General features: G+C 41.1%; 1 protein-coding gene across 5 annotated transcripts in view; it reads right to left on the bottom strand.

Annotated features, from left to right (window-relative positions):
* The window catches only part of WDFY3 (WD repeat and FYVE domain containing 3), a 139,504-nt gene that overhangs the window by 22,568 nt on the left and 95,100 nt on the right, over window positions 1–21,836 (bottom strand). For 4 of the 5 annotated variants that reach the window (XM_081876576.1, XM_081876573.1, XM_081876574.1 and 1 more), the window contains 14 exons: window positions 20,887–21,021; window positions 20,194–20,373; window positions 18,846–19,079; window positions 17,603–17,702; window positions 16,209–16,369; window positions 15,305–15,534; window positions 13,777–13,886; window positions 12,209–12,391; window positions 10,929–11,086; window positions 10,461–10,538; window positions 9,035–9,262; window positions 7,608–7,661; window positions 3,660–3,828; window positions 2,472–2,635 (listed from right to left, as the gene is read on the bottom strand). In XM_081876576.1, the coding sequence (XP_081732702.1) occupies window positions 2,472–2,635; window positions 3,660–3,828; window positions 7,608–7,661; window positions 9,035–9,262; window positions 10,461–10,538; window positions 10,929–11,086; window positions 12,209–12,391; window positions 13,777–13,886; window positions 15,305–15,534; window positions 16,209–16,369; window positions 17,603–17,702; window positions 18,846–19,079; window positions 20,194–20,373; window positions 20,887–21,021 (2,184 nt within the window). The remainder of the gene's footprint in view (window positions 1–2,471; window positions 2,636–3,659; window positions 3,829–7,607; window positions 7,662–9,034; window positions 9,263–10,460; window positions 10,539–10,928; window positions 11,087–12,208; window positions 12,392–13,776; window positions 13,887–15,304; window positions 15,535–16,208; window positions 16,370–17,602; window positions 17,703–18,845; window positions 19,080–20,193; window positions 20,374–20,886; window positions 21,022–21,836) is intronic. The other variant, XM_081876575.1, reaches the window with a different exon arrangement.

Here is a 21,836-nt window from a genome sequence, read left to right as displayed (position 1 = left end):
CCTCAAAGGACCATTTAGACCAAGGGAAACTTGAAGTCTTTAAGAGGGATAACTATTTATATGGAATGAAATAAAACCAAGGCCAGTTGTGTCTTCTTGGAGGTTAGGCTTGTATGGCAACCCTGAAGAAAACTAATCTGGTCCTATAGTTGAAATTGGAGATCCTTATCTTGACAAACAGAGTTTCGTGTAAAAGAGAATAGTTGAGCAATGGTTGTATCGAAAGCTTTGCATGATACTAACCTGCCCTTGGATCCATGAATTTGACAGATGGATAGGCATAAAAATCCAACATAGGAAAATCAGTGCTAAGCTACTATAACTGCAACATGTTATGGGGACTACCTGAAAATAAGATGCTTGAAGAGGATGAAATAAGGCAGTATCAACAGGACCTGAATGTGTTTAATTCTGGCTAGATTGTGACTTATCACTCCCCTTTCTGCTCCTCAGATATGATAAAGGAAAAAGGCATGCCAAAGGACAAGGAATGGTAAAAATATAAAGAGCAACCCATTGATTTAATTTTGAAATGCAAGCATCAGTATATAAATAACCTCTGCCCTATAATGTTCTTTTTGATTAAATTATAGGAGGAGAGGGTCCTGTTTATAGCCAAGACAGAATGAAAAAATGGAAGTGATTATTGCAGTACAAGCAACACTTCCCAGTTGTTATTTTCTTGCGTCAGTGGTGCCTGGGGACCTCATATCCTCATAAACTAGGAAGCCACAATGATGCTGAGTGAGGATGAATGCAAAGACAACAAATCACCTCGAGAGGTCTATTTATTCCACGCATAATCTGACATTCGAGAGGAGGCAATGTGAAAACTTTCCCAGCCATTGTCATGTTGATTCTACGGCGTATACTAAGTTTTCATCTGCCAGTCAAAGGCATTTGCAAATCATACAAACTATGTTCTGGCATTCAAAATTGGATCCTCCCTTTCTGCATGCCAGAAGATAAGTATTTGAAATTGTACAAAGAACTACAGTGGTGCCCCGCAAGACGAATGCCTCGCAAGACGGAAAACTCGCTAGACGAAAGAGTTTTCCGTTTCGGAGGCGCTTCGCAAAACGAATTTCCTATGGGCTTGCTTTGCAAGATGAAAATGTCTTGCAAGTTCCTGCGGATTTTTCCCCCTCCCCCCCTTTTTCTAATCCGCTAAGCTGCTTATCCGCTTATCCACTAAAAGCCGCTAAACCTCTAAGCCGTCAATGGGCTTGCTTCGCAAGACAAAAAACTGCTAGACGAAGAGACTCGCGGAACGGATTCTTTTCGTCTTGCGGATTCTTTTCGTCTTGCGAGGCACCACTGTATTACATAATGCTTATTTATAATGCTTCCGAATAATAAAACTGCAAAGCACATAGCATTAAGGAAATATTCTACTGCCTTCCATGGAGTGAGATTTATGCAGCTGGTTGTGATAGGCAAGCAAGAGCCATCATGGCAGCTTTATCAAAAAGCATTTGAACAGGGTGCAGAGCAGGGTCTCAGAAGGGGTGCAGTTCTGAGGGCCAGTTCAAGGGCCTGAGGTTCCACACACCTGTGCTACAGGATTGCACACCTTGGAAAGATAGGACTCTATGTGGATGCATTTTTGTTCCAACAAAAACCAAAACAGGTTCATACAATATCAAACCTGAATTTGTATATTTTTCTTAAGAGTATTGTTTCTAAACTATGCCAACAACAATATGACATTTGTTTTAAATGAGGACACTCATCACTGAAAGCAACAGACATTTTCCAAGGTAAGGCTATTTATTATGAGCATTCTCAACAGCACTTCAGAACCTATTATGTCAATGTTTCATAAAACTGTTTCCCAACCACAATTAAACATGCTCATGCAAACTTAAGGAACAAAGGTACTCTAGTAATTCACTGAATTTTAAGGCTGAGTTCCAATTTAAAAGTGTTTGCCAGGTGAAAAAAAGAATCATTCTTATATCAAAGGTATAAAAAGAAGAAGAGCTTAACTGAAGGTTAAATCTACAGAGGGGCTCTGTCACCATGTAATTAACAATTCTGCGTTTGAGTTAGGAAACTGCGGGTTGTATCCAACAGGTCAGCATGTTCATGCAAGGACTTCCACTTGCGTAATGGAACTTCCCCTCTCTCCTCTCCTCCCCTCCCCCCCATCTGTTTTGAGGGTTCCCCTCTCCAGAACTGATTTTTGTTTGGGGGGGGGACATGGGGCAAGGATAGGAGACAAGAGGAGAGGGAATTCCACTGCATAAGTTGGAAGTCCTTGTGTGAACAAGACAACTTAGTTGGGTACAATGCATGACATTTTGGTGAGATATCACACACACGTACTCCACAACCCCTCTATGCCATGTTCATTTTGAATGATGGATGAACTGCTTCGGAGACTAGAGGCACTAGAGAAGCCTCCACACAACAGCTTGCTAGGTTCAGTAACTGAGAGACCAAAAAGAGCATTAAATGCTGGCTTATACCTTCTCCCCTTCTTCGAGCAGTCGAAGCAAAGTTGTGTTATCGGTTTTCTCCTCTTCATCTATAGAGCTGCTCTCAGCTATTTGATCCTGCAGCTGCTCCTGATTCTCCTCATCACCACCATCAGGTGCGGAACGAGATCTCTTCAGTGGTGGTTTAACAAGGCCTGCATGAAGCAATCAAACCGGCAGCACATTTGTCTGTAAGTCACTGAACTTTGTGTGGTACATGAGCAGGGCTGCATATTGACAAGTCCATGCCAGTAAAGAACTGTTTCACTCTACTTAAGGTTCAAAGCCCACCCCAAATCCTACACTAAAAACTGGTAGAATTTCTGCAGGACCAGCTGAGTCTGAGAACTGTCAGGCCAAGGGCAGTCAATGGATAACGGTCCTTGCTCAGGCATGAAGGTCAGTGGGTGATCTCAGATAAGTCACACACTCTCATTGTTTGTTGTGGGGCTAAAACGGAATATCCCCCCAAGCTCCCGGACTGAGAATCTTAATGCAAGTTTAAGTCATACAAGCTGTTCACATGCTATGTAGTCAAGGGGAATGGGAAAAGCATGCCCACTTTTACAAACACACTGCGCTGATACTTAGGGATAATTAGTGAATTTGATCTTTACAAATTCCAATGTGAAGTGATCTCTTGGGCTAAATACACTTAAGCGTCCTCAGGTTTTGCATTCCTCTGAAAGCTGCAATACAATTCTCAGCACACTAAACTATCAAAATATGTTTTAAAATGCATGTTTTGCAGGAATGCATTAATATATATATATATATAATTTAAAACATTTAAATGCAATTTTATGCATCTTTTTTCCCACAACAACAAAAGTGACTGGAAGTTGACAAATTCCCTACTGATAGGGAAGGACTACTAGACAAGACAGATTCAAATCTTTCTTAAGCAACCGTTTTAGCATCTTTGGGGTGATTCACACATTTAGGGAGGCCACTAAAGTACTACAATGGTCACAATTCACGTATCAGCAGATGTCGGGTCTGCTGAAGACTTCTGCCTTGTCCTAAATAACCTATGAATGTAAAAATTGTGAATGTCTGCCATCACACTCAAGAACAGCTTGCTGCTTGTGCATACTTCCCTATAGGGAAATACAGCATAAATAACTTCAACTTGCCAAGCATGCCTATGCATACAGAGATATGTGCGAAAATACCCACCTTTAACTCTTGCAATAGTATCTTCCCCATGTTCTGGCTCCTGCTGAGCAGTTTCTCCTTCAGAGCTCTCTTCGACAGTGTCTTGGAAGACCGCAGGGTTTCCAGAAGCCAGACGCATGTAGTATTCTTTGCTGTCATAGCTTATAGCTCTTCGGTAGCGCGCAGGTTTCTTTAAACAACAACAGAATAAAAACGTTTGGCAAAACCAACTCAAACATACCCTAAATATAAATCTATGTTCAGAACCTGCTAAGTGTTGTAGCTGGAGGCAGCCAACTGTAAACTGATTAAGCTTCCAATAGGCAAATCAGCTAGATTTGGAATGAACCTATTGTTGCTGGAAAGAGGATCAAAAATTAAATGCTGCTCGATGAACGTAAAAGTTAGCAAAATGTGTTTGGTGCTTTGTGAATCATCACAAAAGAACTGGCATCTCATCATTTCCAATATTGCACCCAGCCAATTCAGGTATTTTCTTTAAACACTGAAATGTTAACCAAAGTGCAAGGATGTAGAGAAACTGATGGGGATTAATTTAGACCTATTATTAACTCCCACACTATTACTTTAATTATGATATTACAATTCTAATATCTGATTATGCGCAGAGAATGGGGGAGGCAGGAAAGCTATCGTAATTTGTTCATATGGATGTGGTGCTCATGAACCAAAGTGCTGTTTGGTGTTAGCTCACACAATATGCATGCTATGTTTCTTTTTCTATTTGTTGGGCTGCAATCAAACACAGCTGCATGCTCCCTAATGGCCAAGGTCTCATGACCAAAACTAAATGTTGAGTGCAATGGTAAAAGTGGATCTTTTTTTGGGGGGGGGGGGGAGGTGGGATTTTGCATTTTTGCCAAAGCTCCAATCATGTTTTACAGGAACTTCACAGTTCATCAAAGAAGAAGAAATGTTTTCTGGAACGCTATAATGTTTTACCAAATTTCTATTTTAGTCCACTTCTCTTCATTCTCATTACTAGTGAAATACATCTGTGGAGTTTCTTTCTGCAGAGAACAGTGATGCGACTGCTTCTCCATGGGCTCAGAGCACTTATCACCCCACAACTGTTGAGTAACCAACGTTTATCATCTTTACGCTAGCGTGGTGAAGAACTGCAAGTGAGGCAGCATTCATAAAAATCACTTGACCCCATGCCAAATTCCACAGAGATCCAAACAACAAGTGTTACTAACATGCCAACTGGGTCGAGAGAATCGACTCTAACCTCCATTTATTTTAGTAGAAATAATGGGTAATACAGAGAAGTGGATCAGGCTCACCCTCTGTGGGTCATTTTGATAAGGTTGGTGCATTAGCCCCAGCATATCAATTTTATGTTTTTCCTTTGCTGAGCTTGCTCTTCATTTGAGTTCCTTGGAGGTCAGGCAAATCCCTGTCAGCGCTTGGATATGGACCCTGAAGATCCATTATTGGCTAAAACTTGTTTTCCCCCCTGTCGGGTTGGCTCCGGTAACCCTACTGAATTCCTATGAATCCAAATGGAAAGCTACACTGCACAAAAAGCTAAGAGGCTTGGGGTTCTCCCCACAGGCCTTGATAGCTGTAGGTTATGAGAAAGCTACAGCAATAATCCGCCAACAAATTTGGGGTGTGGAACTGCACTGTCACGTGAGTGAGATGAATAAACACCCAACAATAATAGATAATGGGAGAGGGTTCACCTCAGCAAAATGTCTGTCAAAATTACAAATACCTAAATACAGACGGTCGTTTACCCTCACTAGATTCAATGGGCTGCCATCTGCCTTATTGCAGGGCAGATTTGAGGGTAAACCTTACGCAGAACAAGTCTGCCCCTGCGTCTTGATGGAGGTAGAAACTGTCTCTCATGCCTAGTTACGCTGCCGTTTCTACGGGGATATACGCTCAGCATTTATTATCCCTGCTATACATAAATCTCCAAATGGGTCCGAACTTCAATGTCTAAAATCCCTGGTAGAGGACAAGGATCCAGAGATCATGCTAAGGGTGGCCAAATTCTGTGCGACTGCCACAAAACTTAGGGAACAAGCTGTGCTACCATAATGACCAAGGCCTTAAATGACAATTTTAGGTTGTATTTTAGTGATTAAGATATACCTTATATATTTTTAACTGCTGCTATATCTGTATTGCCCCTGTTATACCCAACTGCAAACTCAAATATATCCCTATCGTGTTTTATGACTTCCCTGATATAGTATGTGAGCTGGAACTGGTCTGTGACTGAAATTAATAAATTCTCATTCTCATTCCTTGAATTCAAATTGGGAATGCAAAGGGAGACTCTTTTGGGTGGGTGGAAATGCTGCCTTTTACTGTCAAAGAACAAGCCACATTTCTCTTATCTCCAATCTCAGAGCTTGGGAGCACAGCACTAAGACTGAAGGTAAGCCTCTGCCTGATGCCTTTTCCTGTCTAAGAGCAGGCAGAGGCACAGGAGAAAGGCATGTGACAGCACCAAGATAAAAAATAAGCTCAGATTGGAGATAAGAGAGCTCCACACCTGAGGTCATGTGATGTCAAGTGACTGACAGATGGGTGTGGTTTGTGCAAAAAGCCTCATGGGCCAAATTCAGAGGTCTGGTGGGCCAAATTAGGATCTTGAGATGGAGGCTCCCTCCCACAGGTGTATGATGTACACATTATTATACTAGGTCACATCCTATGAAGTTGTCTTATTTGTGCTTGTGCAATGGAAATTCTCCTCCCCTCGCTTGTGCAATGGAAATTCTCCTCCCCAACTCCCAAAGTTGTCCCCCGACTCTCTGAAGAAAATTCAGGGGTCAAAGAGGAAACTATGCTAATAATGTATACAGATGGTTGTATTCAAGTCCAAATACTTATGCCTGGAATTAATTAGTTAATAATGCAATTAACATGTAGATCGCAGTCCCCCTGTATCTCTCAAAAATGAAGTTGGCAATATAAGGTTAGGAAGGTAAAAAGCACTGCACTTCATCCTGAAGCCTATTGGAAAAGATTAAGAATTCAGCCAAAGTTCTTCTCTAGTTGCTCCCTAAAATCTCCAATTATGCTTGAGGTTTTTTAAAAGAACAGTTCATTTATATGATGATGATTTGTTAACCTAGTCCTATGGACATAAGAGATAAGCCACCTAGAGAACAGACACGTTTTTAGCAAGTCCACCAAGAGCCAAAAAATATATTAATGCATCACCTTCCAAAATGTTGGTTTGACAAGTAATTCAAAATGAGTGAAGGCATATTGTACTTAGTGATGAGCAAATTTATTAAAAAATTTTGATCTGTATTTTTGTGTGACCTAGATAGGACTATTTGCAAAGGCAATATAATGTTGGAGATTTCTTCGCAACATATTTTGGGAATTAAATATCAGTGGAATGCAGTATAGTTGTTCATGAACAGAAATTAATGCATTCCAGGATGTACATCCCATGTTCCCCATTAGAAGCACATAGAAAATGTTTATGTTAACAAGGGGGCAGAAAGCAGCAATTAATGGTCCCAAATACACGTATGGGACAAGGTGAGTCAACTGCTTTGCCAGCACAGTGCCGTGAACAGGTGAGATTGTCTTAACAGTGCAAAAACATTAGGCCAGCACTGAAATACTTATTAGGCTAAGTGCATGAATGTCCAAACTGCCCATCACTAAACACATCATAGTCCATTAGTTCTAATTTCGAGCTGGTACATGTTTATACAGTGAGAATAGTGACAGCACAGCCCATCACAGCTTGTTAGTGTGCAACACAGACAGAAAGAGCTACATAGACATTGTATTAGGTGAAGACTGAAGAGAACACAGCCACATCCTCTTAGTATATCATTAACCCTACGACAGAGTTACTGAGGAAGCACGTTGAAAGCCAACCAGAGAAGCCTTGTTAAGGTTGCCTAACATGCACAGAGAAGTTTCTATCTGTTTTGCCACCCGTGGAGAGTTTTCTCTCTTTACCTTTTGAGGAATGGTATCGTCAGATGTCTCAGGAGGCTTACTTGAGAAGTCAGACTGAAAATAGGGTATTAAGTATAGAAACATCAGGGGAAATATCATGTTGAGGAAGAATGCATGATGCGACTAAAACTGTCAGAGCATTAGTGGGCAAAAAGGTAATGACTGAACTTCTAATTTTCTCCACACCAGGAAACGCAAAGCAGGAAAAATAACAACACAGAAGCTCGAACCTTAAACTTTGCTAAAACTAGCATACGGTAAAGCTCAATTTAATCACAAAGCACGGGAGGCATACGCAATATTTTAGCAATTCAATTAAAATATTGTTGATTATCAGTGGATCAAATTAACAGCTCACACTGCTGCTTTGATTCTGCACTTGCCTACAAACTCAATCTTCAAATATGATGGACTATGAAGAGACAGTGTGAGAAACTGAGATATGAAAGCTAGGAGATAAATGGCACCCTAAACCTAGGTTACGGGCGCAACAATGGAATGTCTAGGTGCGTTTTTTAATAAAAAGAATACAAAGCTGAAAATGAACTGCAGCTAAAATATTATGTTCATTTTTCACATGGTCTAGTCCTTCCCCTGCCCACCTCCCTAATATTCTTAAGAGGGTCTCTTCGCCAGTCTTCAGAGAGTAGCTGGAAGTAGGGAGTCTGAAAAAGGTCCTCTTTTCCTTCCACTCTGCAGTTTTAATCTGAAATCTTAGGCACAGTACTGCACCCAGAGCTCAGAAACTGTTTGCGCTAATGAAATTCCCTGCTGCAAAATGCGCCCAGAACAATGGGAGTTCTGAACACTGTTAAGAGATGCACCTCAACAGCAGCATCACGTTTGTACAAGTCACACCTACCTGACAATGCATTTACATTTTCCTAACTTCCCAGGTATCTTTGATCAGACTAGCACAGGCCTGTATAATTCCCCCCCCCCCAAGCTCAATGCAGTCCATCATCCATGTAGGACAGCCCACCAGGGACTCAATTAACCTCATGTTTTTGCTACCTGTCTAGGACTGCAAATACAAGGGAGCTATGAAGCACCTGGTAGGTCACAATACATGGTAGGTGGGCTGTACCTGGCTTGGTACATTGTAGGTGGTATAGTATGGCCTTCCTGTTAGGGCAGAGCGAAGCCACAGCCCACTTTACTTCTGCTATCCTCCAACTGGAAAATTAATCAGCAAGAATCTAGAGGCTGCAAAAAACAACGGCCATGGCTGCATGGTTCAGGGAGCTAGTGCAAATATTTGCTGATATGCACTTGAAGGGGAATCAACGTCCATCCATAAACCCATAGCTGAGCACCACCAGAAACACATTATCCAATCGGCGATGGACCTTCTTGGCAATGATGCAAGAAATAAGCCAATGCATTGCTACAGCTAAAAGCTACTGCCGTCCTGTAACTGCACTTACCAGCATATTTGTCTCATGTTCAGTATCCGGCATGTAAGGATACTGAATATAAAACATGTCATTTCGAACCATCTTCTTCCTCATTCGACAGGGACCTTCTGTCATCTCCAGCATCCACTTGTCCAGGTGAGAGCCAATAGGAGGGCCCCACAGTCCTCTCTCCCGTAACAACTCGTATTCAATCTGAGACCACTCTTCTGTCACATACTTCAACGCATTCTGCTGACGCTGGAAAGGACACTACAGGTTAACTGCCATGGTGTGCAAAATTATGTGTCATAAATGGCATGCAGAATCAAGTAAGCTCCCTTGTACCGTGATTCTAACTGAACAGAGATTCTCATGAGGCACGGCAGCAAAGAAGCCCAAGGCATTTTAAACTGCCCTGTGATCCTTGGAAGGACGGTATATAAATTTAATAAATGAAAATAAAACAAAGTCTTTTAAAAGGTCCAAGGTGCAAAGTTGGATATTCATGCTGTTTTCCTCAATCTCGGAGCTTAAAAACTCAAGTTGTGAACTGTCCTTGCACGGGATTTGTTATTTACATAGTTCATAATTACATATTTATAAAGTGTGTTGTCTATAAAAAGGGTGTACTTGTGTACTTGTACTTAAATCTGTACCTGTTCCTTAAGCAGCTCTAGCACTGCTCCTAGGCTGCCAGCACCACAAATCTTTCTATAAACATATGAAGCTGCTTTATCCCAGTACAGTCCACTCTTAAGAAGAGTGTCTGAAAGAATTCTCTCCTATCACTTGCTACCTAACTGGATATGCAAGGGATTTTATCTGAGACATCTTCATGCAAAGCATATATACCACTGAGTTATGGATGCTCCCCTCTTAACTGCTGACAGGGCTTTCTCTCTAGTTGAAGGGCAGCAACATAAAGAGCTCTCTTTAATTTAGGAGATGGCTGGTTGAGAAGGACTAGCTTATCCAAAGGATATGATCATTATCTTATCTCTGCATGGTGTATGTTTCTTAGTGAGAACCATCTATGGGTGGGGATCTTCTGATTGTACTGAAAAGTTTGAATAAGGCCTTTTTCATTGTGATGCCCCATTTGTGGAATGAGCTCCCCAGGGAGACCTGGAGAAAATAGACAATGTGGCATTTTTGCAGACAGGAAAAGATCTTTCTATTCTGGCATTTCCTGACTACTGATACCGAGTTCTTCTTTGGTTCTGGATGGTATAGTTCAAATTGCATGACTCTGGAAAAATGTTTCAGTTGTTATTTTTTACTTTGGCTGCTTTATGTATATCACAAACCACTTTGGGACTTACAAATTTAAAACAGAAAAGCAAAATAAAAGATTTTTTTTATAAATAAAATGAAACAAAATAAAGAAACCACTTTTAAATACAATGCTCATGCAAATTTGATAAAAGCATTTGGTTTGATTACTGCTCTCATTTACCTCTTGGTATTCTTTATACTGCATATCTACCAAGTCTCGAACCACTGCTATGTGAGTAAACATCCATTGAGAGATCTCCTAACAGAAAAATAATGAATATATTAATGTGTGCAGAAAAGAGCTTGTCCTTAAAACAACTTACATATAAAATAACCCTGAAAACTTCAAGTAGTGTGGATTACGTATGGAATTATGGTAGATAGTAGTTATGCTGCAATTTTTACAATAAAACAATACCTCTAATCTAGCAAAGTATTTCAACGGTCTCATCTACTTGAAACTGCTATGGTGGATTAAGGCCACAGTACTTAACATTCAGGCAGTTTAAAATCTAAGTAACAGAATATAGTGAAGGGGGGATTTATTAAGACAGGCTAAATCATCAATCAATTTGTTATACTGTACATATAAGGGATGACTATTTTTTTCCTTTGTATTATCTGTTTGTCTTTAAATGCTATGTAATACCTGCGTGGATAGATTATGTTTGTTAAGACCGCTTTCTTTTCGGTTTCTTCTCGATCCTGTTAGCTTGGAAAGACCGAATCCACTGCTGACCCGGGAGAGCTTGGACTGGGTAGTCGGAGCCAAGGCTTCTCCTCTACTGATGCTTTTCTTTTCATGAGCTAGAATGCCAAGAAGAGTTGGGGGTTTTCAAAGCGTATTTACTGGACCTACTAGCACATCTACATCCAAGGGTGGATAAAAATCAATGATTTTTTTAAAAAAACGAAATGATAAAATTGGATTATTTTTAATTTAAATTGGATTTTTAAAATTTTAAATTGGATTTTTAAAATAAAATGCTTTCGGAGGAAAAATCTTTCCAAATATAGTCTTCTATTTAAGTTACGTTATAGTCCAAAGGCTATTCATCAGGAAATAAGGATTTGTTTTAAGTTTTTCATGTGTGCTAAAACTCAGTCTAATTTTTAAAAATTAATAAATAAAATTAACCACATCAGTTAACAAACATGGCTACATATGCCATAATGTTATTTTTTTAGTTAAATAAATTGTTTAAATGTTTATTAAGGAAATGATTATTTTTCTCCTTCCAATGAAGTACAGCAGAAAAGTTGTCCAGATATGAACAGTTAACTTCTTAAACTTCACCATAATTTCATAATTATCTATGTATTTCTAATAGTATAACCAAATCAGTAATTTTTGATATAACTAAAAACTACTCTGAAAATTTATTATTCCAAAATGAAACCTTCATATGGTTGTAAGTATTAAGATTATACCAGCAAGATTGAGCCTTTCTGTAAAAAAAAATAATGATTTAAATCAAGTCTTACTTACTAGTGATTTAAATCGTGATTTAAATCGATTTGATTTAAATCAAATCCACCCTGCTACAAACCAAAAACAATACCCAGAAAAGCTGCAGGCTAATCTAGATGGCAGCATTCTCCCACAAACACACTCCCATCCCACATACTTTTAAACAGGTAGATATTACACTGTTACATTAGAAATCCCTCAAAGAGCACATTCCACATTTGTAACACTGTCTGTGGGTGATGAACAGGAAAGCCTTGTTCCCTAGGATGAAAAGCAGGGGATGAAGTTTTGCCCTTTGGGATGGGTAGAACGGAAGGCGAATTATCCAACATCAGATGGAATCAAGGACAATGTCATTTTGCTCCCATCTTCCTCCCTACATTTAAGGGGTTTTAAATATGCCTAAGCCGCCAAAGAATTATATACCACACAATAATAATCTGCATAGCTGCTCTTACCCAAGTGATTTTGCCAACATTTTAAACTGGCTTCTTCCACTAGCGGCTTTACAAGGGCAATATCCACATGGCCCCTGTCATTGACGGGGAGAGATACTTTGAATACCTCCTCCAAAGCCTGTTTCTTGCTGTAGAACAGTTCTGTCCACACACGATTTACAGCTTTTAAAAGAAGCTGGCGACCTAAATACACAAAGAGGACACAAAAGTGAACAAATGCACATTTATTTTGATAATTAATCTCCTGTAACCAGCATAGATTTATCGCTCTAGAGTGGCTAACAGAGTAGCACGAAACAAAGAGTACAATTTAATAAATAGTAAAACAACAACAACAACAACATGCAAGCTAGTGCAGCAAATTAAAAACAAGTGAAAACAGTGTCAGTTTAAACAGATGGTAAAATCAAATTGCTCTAAGATAAAGCTAGGCACCTGTCAGCTGCAGAATGGATGAGAGACAAGAATGAGGGAGTGAGTGAGGGAGAGAGAGAGATAGAGCTCAAAAAAAAAAAAAAAAACCAAATGTGTGACTAAAATTAAGTTTGGAACAAACCACCTGTGCTTGCCTCAGAAAAGCGCCTGGGGTTTGTGAATATTCTTGAATCATAAAACTACCTTGTTCAGAATCATAGAATTGTAGAGAGGAAAAAACCTTTTAGAATTGGCAGGGGGCAGGAGGACAGCAAGTTTATTTTGAGCCTTGTCCACACAATGGAGATTCACTTTTGGACTCTCTCTTTTAAATATTCACCCCACTCCTAACACGATTAGGACACTAGTGTTAGCTTTTCCTATGATTTATATTAACCTGAGTCTATTCATTTGGATTTATAAGCAGTGCTTTTTTCCTTCTAGTACCCCAAGAAAAAAAAGCACTGTTTATAGGTCACACAATATCTTGTGCTGACTGGGATTCATAGTATCAAATACTAGATTTCCTCCATTTTGAGCCAATATGCAATGGCGTTCCCAAGTTCTTCAGTGTCAAGGCTGAAACAGCAATGATGCTGGCGAAATTTTTAACGGAAGGGTTTCCAGTGAAGCAGAAAGTCTGTGCTGTGACAATGCTGGAATTGCTGCCAGTCATTTGGAGGCTTCCTTATTTTTCTCTTTCATTATCCTAACTCCATTTTAGCTATCTACCTCAATGATTTGCAAAACAGATCTGTAATAAATCTTGCTTTCTCCCGAGTTTTGAATTGTTAGCCATTTTCCATGAGAGGCAGGTCCTGCTGAGTGAGAGGGATTAAACCTAATCCTAATTATTCCTAACTGCTGTTTGGGCAGGATCTGTTTAAGGCAGATATGCAGCCTGTAATCTGTATTACTGGTCCTCTGTTCAAAATTAACCTCTGATTAGTCCTGGCTTGGCCTCTACTTTGAAATGGCTTCTTTTATACTCTAGTGTTTATCACCTGCAATCTTTTCTTCATAGCTCCTTGGGAAACAACTCATACCCCCACTCTCAAATGAAACAGCCGAAAGATTAAGGGAAGACATGAGGAATACATTAGCTAACGTACTAACTGACATTTAAGACGGATGGACTCCAGCTGCATAATTACCTTCACTAACATCTTGATTGTAGACTCCATCTGGCTCGACATCAGAAGGGATCATAACATGCCAAGTAGTCATCCTGGCTTCTGCTTCCAGGCCAAACCCATCTACGCTGCTGCAAATATTATCCAACAATGTTAGATGGAAGTGAAGGAGTTACACTGTATGCAGGACAAAAAGTATACATAAGATCTGCACGAGGTCTCCATTTCTCAACAGTACCTGGATGAAGCCTGACCTAAACAAACAGGGTCCATCACATAAAAAACTGTTTTAAATACTGTCTGTATGTTTATCTAGACTGGCCTTCCCAGTGCTTTTTTTCTGGGGGTACGCATACCCCTAAACATTGTATGAATCTAAGTTTGGCCTCATTGAGGGGCAGTATTTCAATATGAGTAGGAAAATGAGAGTACCTCTTAGGGCGTTAACATATGAGAGTGCTGGAGGTGAATTAGTTAAACAGGTTACCCAATCAGAATCCAGTGGGGTGGAGTCAGAGGGACTATAAAACCAGCTCTGGGAGGGGCAAAAGGGGAGTTTGTTGGGAGTTGGGTGGTTGGTTGAAGGGAGTGAATTGGGATAGAGTCTGTGGGTAGGTTGAGTTAGTGTAGCGAAATAAGTTGAGTCAGGAACAGTTAGGAGCTAGGTAGACAAGTAAATATCTGAGAGGTGATTTAGTGAATGAGAGCAGGTAGCGGAAGTTACAGGTCTGGATAGGTACCCTACGATTGTAATTGACCGATACCGTTTATGAAACCACACGCTTGTTAAACTGAAATAAATAAACAGAAGTTTATGCTCCAATTTAAACCTGACTGAACTCAGTATTGTACCAGGTGGGGCCTGGGTGGTGGCAGCGAGAAATAAAGTGGTGGCACAGGGATCAATAGACGGTGAAACGTCCAGGGACCCTGTGTGATTGCCACACCTCTAAATATTTTTTAAGAAAAAAAGCAGTGGGCCTTCCTAAAAGGCGAAGAGTAAAAAAATGTGTATCTATCTCTATGGGCTCAATACATGATACTCCCACCACCCCTTGAGGTTAACCTAGTTTACACATGACAAGGAAGGAAGATGAGGAAAATTATGACCATGGCTGCTTCATGTATTTCTGTTCAGGAGTTTCAACATTTGGACAAAATTAATACATAAGCACCATAACATAAAGACTCCCTCACCTGAAGCGTGTGTGAGATAGAGGGCAAGACTGATGGCTCACTTGCTCATGTAAGACCTAAAGCTGCGTCAAGAACCTACTGTGACTTCTCTTGAAATTTTACAACTGTCTTTATCTAAATTGTGTGTCCTTGCGTGACTGGAATTTTATTTCTACATTTCCTGTATGTTGCCCCTTCACTGGCAAGCAAGATAAATGGAAAGATGTGTGACTGTTTCTAGCTTATAAACTGCAGCTGCAGAAATATGTCCACTAGGAAAAGGGAGGGGGGCAATTACAATGCACCTGACGATTTTACCGAGTAAACAGTTTTCTAAACAAACTGGTGTATGTGTACTTGGTGAGGAGCTCACCTCCCAGCATGCAGATTCATCAAGCAATGAGCCAGGCAGCTGAAGAACTCTTGGTCGTGATTCCCAGGACCCAAGATCAGAGTTCGATTGACAGTAAGTGTTCTTAGAGAATCAAGGAGAGCAACTTGCTGAGGAACTGTTTTGTGTGGTCTCGAGAACTGGTATAAGATGGTCCTGTTCAGGCAGTGATAAACGGCATCCAGTGATAATCCCTGAGATCTTCTTTTTGACTGAAGCAACAACAAAAAATGCAAATGAACATGTTTTAAAATGGAATCTCTGTATTACCCCAAGTTTATTAGCATGTTTTTAAAGATATTTCTTCCACTCAAATCAGAGTAAACCATACTGCGGTATTGAGATGTAAGGAGTAAGCCAAGTATTAATTTGTAAAAATAGCTTCCAATTTTTTTCCTGTAGGAATTGGTCTCAATTGCAGGAAAGGACCATGAAACACTTTCAAGTTTAGCATAATGAAGTAGGAGGTAGATATATATAGAGTTTATTAAAAGACAGAGCCATCTGATGATCTGTACATTCATACAGCCAGGGGGTTATATTGCTTTCTGGGTAATCTTTCCAAGGGTCACATGCCTGTGGTGGGTGGAGCCAGAGGCAAAAGAAGGCAAGACAACACAGGGAAATTTTACCTTTGTACAGTAGACTAGTTGCTACACACACACACACACACACACACACACACACACACACACACTGTTCTCCTCCATCCAGGGAAGAAGGAGGCATCATCAGAGTACAAGGACAGATTCCAATCAGGCAAAAACACGCAAGGAAAGTGCCTCTGGCTCTGAGGTTCCCTATCTTTTTATATATTGCAATGTATAAAGTTAAGCAGACCAAAATAATGATAGTAGGATGAGGAGGAGGAAGAAGAGAAGCATACCTGTGCAATTAACTGGATTATGAACTCTATAAGCAGCTTGGATTCCTTGTTGAACATGCCTTGCCAAAGTTTATCCACCACACGCTGGGTGAAATAGAACACATTGTTTACAAGCACCTGATAGCTTCCTCCACTTGTAATAGGCAGAGATGCGTCCTCACCTAAATGACAATGACAGCGTTAAAAAGCGTTTTACCCAAATAATTTCATCCCATCCTTCAGTCAAACAGGCACAGCATTAAGAATGAAACCAAGCTAAATTGCGAACCGGAAGACAGATTAACATGCAAACGTTACCAGTTGCTGAGGAATCAATCATCCCCAACACTACCACACCAGCCAGCAGGACTGGTAAACAAGGCCATGTCTTTGCCACCTGCTAAAAGGTTTAGTGCAGATGGAGGGCATTTTCTGTGCCTAGGCCATGAAGGCCCTGCCTCGTATGCCCATCCTTCAGACCTCTGACAGTGGAGGACCACAGCAGAACTTCAGAGGAAGGAACAGGTGGCAAGATACCCTGGTCTCACAACATTAGATGGGTTAAAAGCCCATCTTGGCTGCGAGCCCCGGAAGACTTGCTCCCTGCCTTTTTCCACCTCGCCTGGAACAGTGGAGCTCTGATTGACACCAGCTACAGAAGCTAATGCGGGTGGAGCTCTGGGTTAAATCAGAGAGCCTAGAACTTGCCGATCAGAAGGTCGGTGGTTTGAATCCCCGTGATGGGGTGAGCTCCCGTTGCTCGGTCCCTGCTCCTGCCAACTTAGCAGTTCAAAAGCACGTCACAGTGCAAGTAGATAAATAGGTGGGAAGGTAAATTGTGTTTCCATGCTCTGGTTTGCCAGAAGCGGCTTAGTCATGCTGGCCACATGACCTGGAAGCTGTACGCCGGCTCCCTCGGCCAATAAAGTGAGATGAGCTCCGCAACCCCAGAGTTGGTCACAACTGCACCTAATGGTCAGGGGTCCCTTTACCTTTACCTTACAAAGCTGAAGTTGCTGAAAGAGACCAGAGATTTATCTTGGCTGTCTCTAGTATAGACACATAGAACCTGAGATTCCACACATTAAGCCTGAGCTTCTAAGAATGTAAGAGCTGGGTCAGACAACAGTCTTATCTAGTCCCGCATTCTACTTCCTACAGTGGTCAACCAGATGCTTATTAGAAGCTCACAAGCGGGACTTGTACACAGAACTGTACGCAGAATTCCAAGTGCAACCAAACCAAAGGACTTGCATAAAGGCTCTTAAGATACTTTCAGGGTTTTCACCCAATTCTTTTCAAAACGTTCCCAGATATTGAACTTTTTCCTTTCGAACGGAGCTTGCCATCGTAAAGCCATTTTAGTGTGTTTTTACGTGGTACTGAAAAAGAGTCAAGCAAAATAAGTTAATTACCCAATAAAACATCAGCGGCAAGCAAATGGTCCATCACACTGTCCAAAATATAGGTCTGAAATTCTTTTTGCTGTGCTCTCGTTGATCTCTCAGGAGAGGCCTGGAAAATAAAACCAAAGCATAGAAGCATTTACCGTAAGGGCTTCCTTTAAAAGGGCTTCCTTTAAACGGGCAAATTTAGGACCACCCCAGGCTTTGTATTGTCTGGGACTCAACACAAATTGAATGTGCTCCATGTACAACAACTGTGGTCAATACGGTCAATTAAAATATACTTTTCTTCTTAAATGAGAAAAAAATGTCCTGAATACAAGCTACCTGCTAAATTGATAGAACATACCCACACTCACATACTTTTTTTTGTTTAATGGTGGCAACAGATGCATTTTTAGTTCTACTGGTACTCTTCACTGGGGTGGTGTGAGGAGCAGGTCCTCATAAAAAGACCACTTTGTGAGAAGAGGATGAGGGTGACATGGATCACAAGAGTATGGTGCAGCCTCCTTTTGTTGCTCACATGCTACTCTACTTCATTTCCCAAGCTGCTCCCTAGCTCTGGACAAGACAGAAGCAAATGTGAGCACTGGGGGGTGGGAATCTCCCTACCTCTGCTCTCTCGCATTTTTCTGAGCTGTTTTCTGGTTCAAAAAGCTAAGGAGGGAGGCTTACAGAGTGATGCACATTTAAGTGAATGCCTTATCACTTTCCTTTCTTTCTGAGCTAGAGGCTGACCAGAAAATACACAAGACAAGACAATCAGAGAAGACTCAGCTACATTAGCAAAGAAACGACGATTTTAATGTGCTATAAACAAGCAACACCAGATGGCGGCAGAGAGCAGGAAATTTTAAAACAGTTTTCCATAGGGATTTCTTTCTTTTGTTATAATGATATAATTTCTGACTTCTTTATAGTGGCAGCGCCCCTGGGTGTCTAGATCCACCCAGGGTCATACAAGAAGCGTTCCTTCTTTGGCCCACCCATATGTTTGGCTCTCCTTTCATCCCTTTCTTCCAGAACAGTTTCAGGGATCTTTCAGAGGAAAGGGAGTGAAAAGAGAAAGCGGTGGCAACTCACAGGCCAGCTAGCCCTTTCACAGGGTTGGATACAATCCAAGGGCTGCAACTTACCATCGCTCACAATTTGGTATAACCGGTACTCTTAACAAACAACAGATCATGAAAACTACTCGCTACAACCTCTGGTCCTGCTTAAAGGAACAACGGCAGAAGGCCAACTCTACCTCCAAGAGAAGGTCTATTAAAGGAGTTTGCTTGCTAGCAGGTGTAAGGCAGAGGTTATCAATTATCAGCACACGCATGAAGTCAAACACAAACTTCTTAGCAGGGTGGTTGGTCAAATAGGTCTTGGATCCAACATTGCAGTATTCTGACTGGCTTCGGTTCATTCCTGTGTCAGAGGCAAATGCTTTGAACTCCTCTGCTGGAGATCCAACTTCATCATCCAAATCCGTAACCTTTAAAAAACAACCACCAATAATGCAAGTCAAGAGATTTACTAGAACCAAAACTATCTTTGCCAAGACAAGGAAGAGAGCAGTTTGCAGTTATTCACTTATTTTAGTGTTGCTTTTCTACAAGTATAAACTTTAGGGATTGTTGCTTTCTGGACTATTTCCTGGACTGTTCGGGAAACAACTGAATACAATTTTCTTCCGAAAGGTTTTCCCCAGCTGGATAACAGAGTATTTTCAGGGGTCAGCAACCTTTTTCAGCTGTGTGCCGGTCCACCGTCCCTCAGAAGTTGTGAGGGGCTGGACTATATTTTGAAAAAAAATAATGAACAAATTCCTATGCCCCACAAATAACCCAGAGATGAATTTTAAATAAAAGCACACATTCTACTCATATAAAAACATGCTGATTCCCAGACCGTCCATGGGCCGGACTGAGAATGTGATTGGGCCACATCCAGCCCCTGGGCCTTAGGTTGTCTACCCCTGGTCTAGATCATCCCATTCCCATTGCCTTCTGTCGTACTCTAACCACAACTGTTAGCAATACGTTCCTGTTTCTATGTTGGAGGCAGTTATACCCTACCAACAGACACCATCTAAATTTGTTATGGGGTTTTTTGTTTGTTTTGTATTTATTAATTGCATTTGCACTCCACCTTTTCTGAAAGAAGCCTAAGTGGAGCACATGCTTTTCCGTCTTCCCCATTTTATCCCCACAACCATCCTGTGAAGTAGATTAGGCTGAGACATAGCGACTGGCCCAAGGTCAGCCAGTGTGTTTCATAGCTGAGCAGGGATTTGAAACCTCGTCTCCAACGTCCTTGTCCTACACACAACCCATTGTGTGTGTGTGTGTGTGTGTGCAAAGGTAAAGGGATCCCTGACCATTAGGTCCAGTCGTGGCTGACTGGGGTTGCAGTGCTCATCTCGCGTCCATATATATATATGTCCTAGCATGTCCTATTGTATGGAAATGAGGTATATAAATGCAGAACTTCAGCAAATAAAATCCCAGATCCCAACAGAAAATGCCATGTGGACAAGAAGTAAAAGAGAGAAAGAGAGAGAGAAAGCTGGTTTCTACTTTTTGTGTGTGTGTGTTTTGTTCTCCTACCATTTCTGAGTATGGCCGGATGTTGAAAGGGAATACAGTGGCTGCCAGTGCACAAAGAAACTCGGGGCTCATCCACATTGAAGCCAGATCAGGAACATTGTGATACAAGTAGCGGAAAAACTGCATCAAGGTGACTGGATATTCCCGAAGCCAAGAACCCTCTTCTTCGGACTGCCAAGGCTGTAATGAAAGGCAAAAACAAAGCTAATAGTGTGTGTGTGTGTGTGTGTGTGTGTGTGAGAGAGAGAGAGAGAGAGAGAGAGAGAGCGCGCGCGCGAGAGCGCCAGCCATAACCTGCACTGGAATCTTAACATAAAACAAAATCCAATATATAATGATTGATGAAACAACTACTGATGAAATAAAAGAAAAACACTTTGTATGGAGAGTAAGATATCATCATCTCATCATTTTGTTAATTTGTGTTTAATATGAAAACGGTTGAAGATAAACTCACTGGGATATGGAGATAGTTTTTTGCTTATGTTGCTCTCTAAACAACCATGTCCACCAATGGCATCATAAAGATAATAAATAACATATTAACGCTAAGCATGTATCAGCCCTACTAGGATATGGAGGGAAGTCTGCCTCATAGCCCCAGGTAAGCCTCTCTGAGCTTTCAAAAGCAAATGGTAACACATAATTAGGAAGCTGGATGTTTATTGACATCTGAACAGTGTTCATACTTACTGAATTCAACATGCTCCTAAGCATCCCCAGCAGCAAAAATGCAGCTTCTGTGCAAAGATTGTGAACTGAAGCAACCACAGTGCCACTCGATGCAGGAACACCAAATATAAATGTCCAAATGGAATCCAAGTCAAACTGTTGATTGGAAAGAAAATTGAGAATAGGGGGATGGGGAAATAATAGTCAACACACAACCCAATTTAAAAGTATCACTATAATTGATGTTAGCCACTCTGAGCCCGGTTTTGGCTGGGGCGGGCGGGCTATAAATAAGTAATTATTATTATTATTATTATTATTGGCTTCCATAGAAAAGGGCAACATTAGCTTGGGATATGTCTTGTCATACTGAAATTTCTTTTACTGGGGGTAGGGGCACTTGTTCCAATTTAGTGCTCAAGTGACAACTCAAGACAATTAGAAGCGCCTATGTAGAGGTACTGCCAAATGAACACAACAGGAATTGTAGGTCTCTATTGGTTTTCCAGCAATCTCTGTTGGTTTTCAGTGCTGAACCCTAGAAATGGAGGAAACTACCCAACAGGATTCTGAGGTGTATTATGTCCCATGGAATCTGGGGAGCTGATTGTTCCATTGAATGCAGGGGATCTAGCAAAACCCATATTTATAAAGGATGCAACTAATATTTTTGGCACTAGGAACACTGACAATGTTGATGCCCACTGAAGCATCTGGGCAATCCAAGTGCTTTCATCTTCTGTTACTGGAGACTCAGATGGAACTTCCACCAGAACATCTAGCAAGTCCCATCCACTGCAAAATACCACAGCAGTCCCCCCCACCCCAAGTCTCTCTGTATTTCAAGTTTTATTGGAATTTAGCAGCAGCCTTAAAGGTAAAGAGACCCCTGACCATTAGGTCAAGTCGCGGACGACTCTGGGGTTGCAGCGCTCATCTTGCTTTACTGGCCAAGGGAGCCGGCGTACAGC

This window comes from Podarcis erhardii (genome assembly GCF_964252035.2).
Source record: "Podarcis erhardii genome assembly, chromosome: 9".
NCBI lineage: Eukaryota > Metazoa > Chordata > Lepidosauria > Squamata > Lacertidae > Podarcis > Podarcis erhardii.
This window is presented reverse-complemented; position numbering and strand designations above follow the sequence as displayed.